Source organism: Zingiber officinale, chromosome 5B (assembly GCF_018446385.1).
Source record: "Zingiber officinale cultivar Zhangliang chromosome 5B, Zo_v1.1, whole genome shotgun sequence".
NCBI classification, from domain to species: domain Eukaryota; kingdom Viridiplantae; phylum Streptophyta; class Magnoliopsida; order Zingiberales; family Zingiberaceae; genus Zingiber; species Zingiber officinale.
Genome location: NC_055995.1, coordinates 140,400,798 through 140,411,090, shown reverse-complemented (window position 1 = coordinate 140,411,090; position 10,293 = coordinate 140,400,798). Strand labels below are relative to the sequence as shown.

At 37.2% G+C, this 10,293-nt stretch overlaps 1 protein-coding gene across 6 annotated transcripts; it reads left to right on the top strand.

Annotated features, from left to right (window-relative positions):
* Positions 1-1,317: 1,317 nt before the first annotated feature.
* Positions 1,318-9,552, top strand: LOC121986440 (valine--tRNA ligase, chloroplastic/mitochondrial 2-like). Of its 6 annotated transcripts, XM_042540401.1 has the most exons (7): positions 1,327-1,531; positions 6,451-6,640; positions 7,371-7,519; positions 7,668-7,785; positions 7,873-7,989; positions 8,502-8,573; positions 9,369-9,552. In XM_042540401.1, the coding sequence occupies exons 3-6, from the start codon at positions 7,464-7,466 to the stop codon at positions 8,529-8,531; spliced, it is 321 nt and encodes a 106-aa protein (XP_042396335.1). In that variant the 5' UTR covers positions 1,327-1,531; positions 6,451-6,640; positions 7,371-7,463; the 3' UTR covers positions 8,532-8,573; positions 9,369-9,552. The 6 variants fall into 6 exon arrangements, 2 of the variants coding, with proteins under 2 accessions (XP_042396335.1, XP_042396334.1); XR_006113420.1 differs by having other exon boundaries at positions 1,318-1,531; positions 6,451-7,519; positions 7,668-7,780; XR_006113419.1 differs by having other exon boundaries at positions 1,319-1,531; positions 6,518-7,519; positions 8,484-8,573.
* Positions 9,553-10,293: the final 741 nt, after the last annotated feature.

Here is a 10,293-nt window from a genome sequence, read left to right as displayed (position 1 = left end):
TAAAAGGAACTCTAGCAACAGTTTGTTGATTAGAGGATTTCGACAAATTAAAAATAGAAAAATGAAATGTTAAAAAAACAAATACAAACTTTAAAAGTTTATGCATCTTCAAAATTCTTTGCTTCGAATTTTATAAATTATAATGGACAAAATTGAAAATTTAAATATTACAATAGATAAATTAGAAAATTGTCAACAAAATATGTGCCTAAAATATTTTTGTTAATCCAATAGGAAAAAATTTATTTTGGATTCCAAAATAATGCTTGTATTAAATTTTTTTTTTGCAATTGATTTCTTTTTACAAAATTCATTTTGAGTTTAATTGTTGTTCAAAATAAATTTGATCCCAATTTTTTTTTAAGAAAGAGGAATTCAATATTCATCATAGAAGAATCTCAATATCTTTTTTGTAATATTTATATTTTATTATTCATAATTTTTAATTATTCCGCATGAGATATCCCTGCTAATTAATTAATTAGAATCATCTCTTCCAAGTTCTTAATAAAATATTCTATCTTCTTTTATCATACTATTATTATTTCATCTTGTTCATTGGAGGATCCATAATAACCTTAAAGATTTCTTCTAAATATTATGTTCCTTAATACACAAATTAAATATTCATTCCTCACATATCCTAAAGTTCAGATTGTAATCAGATTACGATTAAAATTATTTGACAGCTGTGTATTGCTAAATCCTAATTATACGGAAGAAAGAAATCCAACAGAAATCAGAATTCGAATAAAAGTTAGTATTTCCTAAAATAACTCAACTATACGGTGAGATTAGAGCTCTATATATCGCACAAGGCCGCCGATCCTCCGTCACGTAGCACAATCTCTTTTCTTCTTCTTCATGGATCCTTTAGCGTGGCCGTGGAGCATCGACGACGACGCAGACAACGCCGCCCCGTCGGTGGTGATTCCTGGGTGGGCAGTCGTTGAAACAGGCAGCGCTATTCTTCGCATGAAAGCGCGGGTGGTGGTACGGCCCTCGGGGGGTGACCAAGACATGATGCCGCCCCAATTTATCATCTCGCACTTTCGCTACCCGAGGATTTCTTCTTCCGACGTCGACGTCGACGCCGCCGAGGACGCCCATGTCACCTTTCGCCAGCCCTTCTACTACATCAACTTCCAGCCGGCCGCCTGGAGGGAGCAGACGCAGCGGATGTTCTCTGACGTCGCTGCGAATCGCGCGCGCCCCGACGACCTCTACCATCTCGTTCAAGGTTTCCACTGGTACACCTACTCTGTGGCCCGCCGATTTCCGATCGCGGAGTTAGTCTCTCTGGAGTTCTTCTCCATCGTTGAAATCCCCGTCACTCCTTCCGCTTCTGCCAGCGAATTACATCGCTTCAGGTTTTCTCCGGAGACCAACGAATATTTGTTCGGGAGCGACGACGACGATGACGTCGATGGCTACGTCGTCCAGTCTCTCAGATTCCTCAGAGCCCGCAGAGGGCCGAGGCCGGCGTCCGCAGCGGCGGTGGAGGGGCTCCAGATGGTAACTGCAGGAGAAGGTATAAAGAAAATGAAAGAAAGGGTAATTCTCCTTCTACCATTTATTTCATACATATTACAAGTATATATAGAGATAATTGTGTCAATCTCCATCACACGTGATTAGCCTAAGAATATGAATGTACAATCATTAGTTTCTAAGAATACGCCTATACAAAATATTAGCTCTAATTACCTCCACTAATTTAGCTTGACATACTCTAATTACCTCCACTAATTTAGCTTGACATATATACACAGAATATTCTTCAGAATATTCTTCTAAGCTCCAATACTCCCCCTCAAGCTGGATCCAAAGGATTGATGGATCCAAGCTTGCTCAAAAGCCTGTGGAACTGAGTAGTCGTCAACACTTTGGTGAACACATCAGCTAGTTGGTCATTAGAACGCACATATTGAGTGTTGATTAATTTGGATTGAACCTGTTGACGAATGTAGTGACAGTCAACTTCAATGTGTTTGGTTCTTTCATGAAACACTGGATTAGAAGCAATGTGCATAGCTGCCTGATTATCACAAAAAAGTTTCATAGGAATAGAACTAGGACAACCGAGATCAATAAGAAGACTATTAAGCCATACGAGCTCACTTGCTGCGGAAGCCATTGCACGATACTCAGCTTCAGCACTTGATCGAGCAACCACATGTTGTTTTTTACTTTTCCAAGAAACCAGATTACCACCAACAAACATACAATAACCAGTAGTAGACCGACGATCAAGTGCATTACCAGCCCAATCAGAATCGGTATATCCCATAATATTAGTATGACCATTATGGGTCATGACTATTCCTCGACCAATCGTACCTTTCAGATACCGCAGGATTCGTTTTATCATGCCTAGATGTTGAATGGTTGGGGCATGCATATGTTGACTAACAAGACTAACTGCAAACATAATATCTGGTCTCGTGATAGTCAAGTAAATGAGTTTTCCCACAAGTTTCTGATAATAGCTTGGTGAGTCTAGAACTTTTTCTGTAGAAGCAAGTCTCAATTTGCTATCGAGAGGAGTAGCAGCGGGTTTGGTGTGTAACATCTCAGCATCTTGAAGTAAGTCTAAAATGTATTTATGCTGGTTAAGAAATAGCCCTTTGCTGGAAGTCGCCATTTCAATTCCAAGAAAGTACTTCAATGAACCAAGATCCTTGATTGGAAATTTTTTCTGAAGTTGCATTTTTAACTGAGCAATGGAGTCATTATTATTCCCGGTAATAATGAGATCATCCACGTAGATTAATACCACAAGTTTGTCAACTGAACCAAGCCGGACATAAAGAGACGAATCAGCTGAGCTCCTTCTAAAACTAAGAGCTTCAAGAGCAGTGCTCAACTTGGCATGCCATGCACGCGGACTTTGTTTCAAACCATAAATTGATTTATGGAGTTGACAAACTAAGTTGGAATTTTCACTTTGAGGGTGCCCGGGAGGAAGCTTCATAAACACCTCTTCCTCAAGATCACCATGCAAGAATGCGTTTTTGACGTCCATCTGAAACAAGGACCAACCGTTATTGATAGCAACTGATAAAAGAACTCGTACCGTGGTCATCTTAGCAACAGGAGCAAAAGTTTCCTTGTAATCGACACCAAATTTCTGAGTGAAACCTTGAGCAACAAGGCGTGCTTTATGCTTATCTAGAGAACCATCGGAGTTGAATTTCACTTTAAACACCCAGCGACTACCAACTGCATGTTTTCCCGGAGGAAGAGGCACTATAGTCCAAGTTTTGTTCTCAGCAAGAGCAGTTAATTCTTCATGCATAGCTTTCTGCCAAACAGCCTGAGATTTGGCTTCATGAAAGTTCTTTGGCTCAGGATTGTTTGATATAGCTGTAAGGAAAGCTGTATGCATGGGTGATAATCGTTGGTATGACATAAAATTAGTGACAGGATACCTGACCGTATGAGCAACATAATCTTCCAGTTTGGTTGGAGGATGACGCACCCGCGGAGGATTACGTCGGGAAGCTATTGGTTCACCTTGTGTATGGGAAAAATCTTGCTCTGGTGATTCGATAATAGCTTCCTTGGAAAGAGCACTAGAAATATCCAAGTGATCATCACAATGTTCTGAAGTAGCGTGGCTAGGATGTAAATCTTGTGGATGTAAATCTTGAGTGGATTGGTGACCATAATTAATGTTAGGCAAGGGAAATAGCTCAGACAGCTTCTCCCCCTGACTAGAGGCAGTAAAATATGGAATTTGTTCAGCAAAGCGGACATCTCTAGTCACATATAACTTCTTGGAGAGAAAATCAAAACATTTGTATCCTTTTTGTGTTTGAGAATAACCAAGAAATATGCATTTAACAGCTCGAGGATCAAGCTTGTCACGGTGACCAGTTGGGACATGTACAAAACAAGTGCAGCCAAAAATTTTGAGATGAGATAAATCTGGTGCCTTGTCCTGCAATACTTCAAGAGGACATTTAAAATCCAACACTCGGCTGGGTAAGCGATTTACAAGATAGGTTGCAGTAAGAATACCATGAGACCAAAACGCTTTGGGATATTCATTTGAAGCATTATGGCTCGAGTTTTCTCAAGCAAGTCACGATTTTTACGTTCTGCAAGCCCATTTTGTTGAGGTGTACCAACACAACTAGTTTGATGCAATATTCCGTGAGAGATCAAATAGTTTGTCATGGTATGAGACATATATTCGGTGCCATTGTCAGATCGAAGAATTTTAATATGAGCTGAAAATTGAGTGGTAACCAACATGTGAAAGTCTTTAAAAGATTCAAAAACTTCACTTTTTGATTTCAGTAAGTATACCCAAGTAACCCTTGAGAAATCATCAATAAAAGTAACAAAATAATTAAATCCATCTAGAGAGGATGAGTAAGGTCCCCAAACATCTGAATGTACAATCTCAAATGGTTGAGTAGTACGAGACAATGATGAGTTAAAAGGAAGCCTAGAAGACTTAGAAAAATAGCAGATATCACAATCAACAGTTCCTTTAGGTAGAACTCGATTTATTTTGCTAAGAACATTATTTGAAGGATGTGCGAGACGACGATGCCATAAATCTTGCTCAGCAATGGGAAAGGAAATAGCCTGGAATCCCTTGGTAACCTGAGAGTTAGGGGAGAAGTAGTAGAGTCCATGCAAATGAAATCCTTCACCAATCGTCGCCTTGGTGACGAGGTCCTGAAATATGACCTTGTGAGGAGTAAATAGAACTTCACAATTGAGCGATGATGTCAGTTTGTGAACAGAAAGCAACTGAAATGGAAAAGAAGGAACATATAGAACATCGGACTCTATAGTATCTGAAACAAGTTTAATTTTTCCCTTACCCTGTACATGAGCACCTTTCCCATTTGCTACAGATACCAGAGAAGGTTTAGAAAAAGGATGAAAATCATAAACATGGGTTAACTTATTTGACATGTGATCTGTGGCACCAGAATCAATGACCCATACATCATGCAAACTATTAATTTCGAATGCAGTTAGAAAAGCAATCTGAATACCTTCGTTGGTGTCAGAGTTTGCATCAGCCAAAAAACCAGCAAAATGACTAAGAAGTGCAGCTGGTTGATTTTTTTCTTGATTAATAGATCTACCTTGAACAGTTTCCTGACCATGCCTGTTTTGTAAATAATTTGCGAAATCATTAAGTAAAGCAACAGATTAGAGGAAAACGATTCAAGAGAGTGTGTAGCCATATGAGCCTTTTGATCATGAATTCGTTTTTGATATCCTCCACTCTTCTGATCCTTTGAAAATTTTGGCTTCAACTCTGGGTGAAGAGTCCAGCAACGATTAATCGAGTGACCAGGACTATGGCAATGCTCACATTTGAGATCAGGGCGTTTGCCCTTGTAAGATTTTTCTTCAGAGGATGAGCGAGTAATATAGGCACGGACATCCGAAGGACTGGTATTAACATAACGTGGCATGACTTTTCGGCGTACTTCTTCACGCTGAATGGTCGCGCAAATATTCTTAAAAGAGGGTAAATCGGTATTCATTAGAATATGGCTCCTTAGATCCTCAAAATCAGGATTAAGACTAGCCAATAGCTGAAAAATACGGTCCTCTTCTGTTCTCTTCTGCAAAATAGCTGCGTCAGTAGTAGGAGGTCTATAGATCTCCAACTCGCTCCACAAACTCTTCAGACTTCCTAGCAAATTTACGAATGACTTCCCATCTTGTTGAAGACTTGCAATCTCCCTGTGAATTTGGAAAATCCTAGCAGAATTGTTTTGGTTGCCATACATGTCACGAACAGCATTCCAAAGATCCAAAGAAGATTCGGAATAACTAAAAATTGCTGCAAGATCATGCTCCATCGAGTTAAGAATCCATGACATAACCTGTTGGTCCTTTGACAGCCAAGCCGCATACTCCGGCGAACTTGATTCAGGAGATTTGAAAGTGCCATTAATAAATCCCAACCTTGATCTACCACCAAGAGCAATGGTAATTGCTCTCGACCACGGAAGGTAATTGAATTCATTCAACAACACTGAACTCAATTTTTGAGAGATATTTGCATCACCATCAGCAATATCCTTCGGCCCTCCTGTAACAACAATAGCATCTGCCATAAAAAAAAATATGAGCAGCGTGCAAAGATCACTGCTCTGATACCATAAAGAAAATGAAAGAAAGGGTAATTCTCCTTCTACCATTTATTTCATACATATTACAAGTATATATAGAGATAATTGTGTCAATCTCCATCACACGTGATTAGCCTAAGAATATGAATGTACAATCATTAGTTTCTAAGAATACGCCTATACAAAATATTAGCTCTAATTACCTCCACTAATTTAGCTTGACATACTCTAATTACCTCCACTAATTTAGCTTGACATACTCTAATTACCTCCACTAATTTAGCTTGACATATATACACAGAATATTCTTCAGAATATTCTTCTAAGCTCCAATAAGGTATCTCGTGTCCCATCTGCCTGGATGACTTGGAGGTGATGAGTCAGGTCTTGGCGATGCCTTGCAGCCATCCGTTTCACGAAGGGTGTCTGAGGGAATGGCTGAAGCGGAGCAATTCTTGCCCCGTCTGTAGATTCTCACTTCCGGCAGCCGCCGAGTAGCGTCTGTCTGGCAATCTATTGCAATTCAGGAAAGAAATTTCTCAGTCCATGTATTCATTGGTTTAATTTGATGATGATCATCGCTATTAGTTATGTTCTGCTTTAGATTACTTACTATATAACTGCAACTGCTCCTAGATTGTTGACGCTCCTCTTGTTTTTTAAAAGGTAATTATCATGATTTTGAAATGTATGCAGGAGGAAGTTGGTGAGCTCACTGCATAAACATTATGTGGATGCTTATGTAGTGAAGTTTGTCACCGTTTTGTTTCTTTAAGCAATCTTTTCCATCTCATTTTTTTTTATTGTATAAATTGCAGATTAAATGTAAATATGCTAGATTGGTTGTGTTCTTCTAGTCTATCTATCTATTTCTAGCTATCTTAAGTTGAGTTGAATTATCGTTGAGTTTAATTTGCTAAGTCAATTGACAATTAAAAGATCATAGGAGTATTCATCAACTGCTCTATGAAACACTTCTTTAAACCATAGCAATTTTCCATTTTTCTGCCATTTACCACATATTGTTACAAATTAGTGTTATTCTACTATAAGAAATGAAGGCTGACAGTGTTATCTGTATATTTATGACCCTTGAGGCCCTTAGGTTGGTTTTCTGAGAAATAGGTGACTTATGAGACACTAACTGTTCATTTTGTCTTTTCCCTGATATTCTTTCAAGATATGGTTGACAAGGAGTTTTGTCAAAAGAACAGCTTTTCATGGTTCTCTGTCTCTTTTGTTGATGTAATTTTGCAGTAGGTTGATAAAGAGTTTGGAACTGGAGTCTTGAAGATTAGTCCTGGACATGATCACAATGATTATCATATTGCTAGAAAGCTTGGCCTACCAATGCTCAATGTTATGAACAAAGATGGTACTTTGAATGAGGTTGCTGGGATATACTGGTAAGGCTTCAGTTATGAGATACGACTATTAGGATGTGTAATTTGAATAAATAATTTGGTTAGGTTTTTGTGATGTATCCCCTTCTGTTCAATTGTTACTCTTGCTTTGCATTCTTATGATTTATTATTATTATTATTATTTTCACAGTGGATTAGACAGATTTGAGGCTCGAAAGAAGGTTTGGTCTGATCTGGAAGAGACTGATCTGGCAGTAAAAAAGGAACCTCATGTATTACGAGTTCCCAGATCGCAGTGTGGTGGTGAAGTATTATTCTTCTTATTTTTTGTGTGCTAGTATATTTGATTTTCATCTGTTAAATCATTTACTGCCCATGATTTACTATTCCACTAGGTAATAGAGCCACTTGTGAGTAAGCAGTGGTTTGTCACTATGGAGCCATTGACTGAGAAAGCCCTTCATGCTGTTGAAAATGGAGAATTGACCATTCTTCCTGAGAGATTTGAGAAGGTACTTATTGGTGTTTTTTGTTTCTTCTTAGTTGGCTTGTTTAATTGTTTTACAAAAAGAAACATAGAACCTGTCCTATGTTTGACGAGCTACTTTTTAGTACCATTTTTTTCTTTCATTTTTTGATTTGTTTCTGGAAACAACCTCTTGCAAAAAAAAGTAGGGCAAAGCTGTGTAGGATCTTTCCCCAGGACCCCGCATAACGGGAGCTTCATGCACCGGGCTGCCTTTTTTTTTTTTTTTTTGATTTATTTAAACTTTCTTTATGAGCTAAACTCTTCTTTTTCGATCTCTGCCATTTTGTTTACAGTGCCCTGAAATTCATGTGATAAGTAATTAGACATTTTGTTTATCCTTTCTAATGATTACTATCACATGCTTTTCATGGCTCTGAGCGAGTTTTTGAAGATATTGCTGCTTTTGACAATGATGTTTGCTATAGGACTTGTAGTTTTGTTTACTGTAAAGTGATTACTATGCAATATTCTATCCAGTGGCTTATGGCCTTTTAGGACCCTGGGCTGGCCAGACAAGAATGCTGAGGATTTCAAGCAATTTTATCCCACGACCATCTTGGAGACTAGGTTTGTTGTTTTATCTCATTTGTGATTAACATAATATTTTACTGCACCTACTTAAATTTATGATTCAGGATTGTATTTTAAGCATGTTGTATGACTATGATCATCAAAATTTTCTTTGACACGCTGACAAAGTTCTCCAAGTTATTATAAAAATTTTGTTTGGTTTTATCTTATCCATCGCCAACTACTGTATCTTGCTCCTGAGTAGTCCAACTGTTCAGTTCTTCCTTTTATATGTATGCCATCCATGTAATGAATATGTTATCCAATGGCCTTCACTAGAAAGGACAGAATTGTTAAATATAACTTTTCTTTTCAGTTTTTAAAATTTTCTGCATTTATCTTCATTGTCATTGTGTGAGACTTATTCTACATTATGATATGATGACATTACCAGAATGAGAAGGCACCAACTAGACATGATCAGAAGTCTTTTCTGTTGCTAAGCAGGCAGAATTTGTCATGAGTGAGATTTTGTTATGATTAAAACTTTAAAAGATTGATTAATTTTATTACCCCATGTAAACTTTGCAGTCATAACTTTCCACTTCAGTTCTTATAGGCATTGAGGATACTTGGAGGTTGAAAATGAAGTTACTCTCAACTTTGACACTAATGATCATGTTAATAAAATAAACAAGCCAATCAACAAATTTTATGAATAGTATTTCATCTTATGTAAAAAAGAAAACAGATTTTTCTTAGAGGCGCTTGCTTTTACTGTCCTGGAAAATACTTTTTGATAGAAGTGTTTCTAGATATTGGGATTGATTTGGCTGCTACATCTTTTGACAGGCATGACATTTTGTTCTTTTGGGTAGCTCGAATGGTAATGATGGGGATAGAGTTTACTGGGTCTCCCCCTTCTTCTTTGGAGATGCTGGCAGAGAAATATATGATTTCTTCTGAGGTGACTTTGCTGATTGGTAAGCAGAGTTTGTTGAGACAATAGGATTGATTACCAGGCAATTTTTATCTACGTTTTTTGTCCTCTAATATTCCTTTTTTTTAAAAAAAAATTTGAGTGTGATCCACTATACATTTCTAATTCTAATAGATCTTACTGAACATTTAGAGTTAGTAGAATTGTGTCAACAATGTAAATGCTAATACTAAATGTTTATTTTGTTTTTCTAGAAATACTAAGAGAAAAAGCCAAGTGTGGTTAAAATTTAAGTTTGATTTATTATTCAATAGGAAGAAAAGTTAAAGACAATAATTTATAGAGTTGAACATTAGAGGTCCTTTCTACTCTATGGATGGTTTGACCAAGATGCTACTTCTTCATGCTTTATTTGAGATTGACTTGATCGGTCATACCATGTTTGCCCTATTCATGGTTGCAGTTGGAAAAAACAACTGAAGGAAGAACAAATAGGAGAGACAAATATATTTTGTTCATTTTGTGTTCAAAGATATATCAATCATATATGCTATTTATTTGTTTAAAAAACTAGATGACAAGTTGTGCATCCTAAGCATATATTGATTTTTTTTCTACCATTGAACTCTATGTAAAGTTATATCCATAATAATAATTAGGTTAATAAGTTATATCTTTTATTATTTGTAGTTAAATAAAAATGAATATATAAAGTAAAATACTGATCAAGCGCAAGTAATACTCACCGTTTCTGATCCGCAGAGAAAAATACTGTCCGCATAATTTGACAAAATCTTCAATCTTAATCAGAGGTTAATTACCCCATGGACGCATACA

Excerpts from the sequence above, each read along its gene's own strand:
- LOC121986440 (XM_042540401.1), top strand. The coding sequence starts at position 7,464 with ATGCTCAATGTTATGAACAAAGATGGTACTTTGAATGAGGTTGCTGGG. Across the intron at positions 7,786-7,872 it reads GATCGCAGTGTGGTGGTGAA|GTAATAGAGCCACTTGTGAG; the intron begins GTATTATTCTTC and ends CTATTCCACTAG. Across the intron at positions 7,990-8,501 it reads TTCCTGAGAGATTTGAGAAG|GACCCTGGGCTGGCCAGACA; the intron begins GTACTTATTGGT and ends ATGGCCTTTTAG.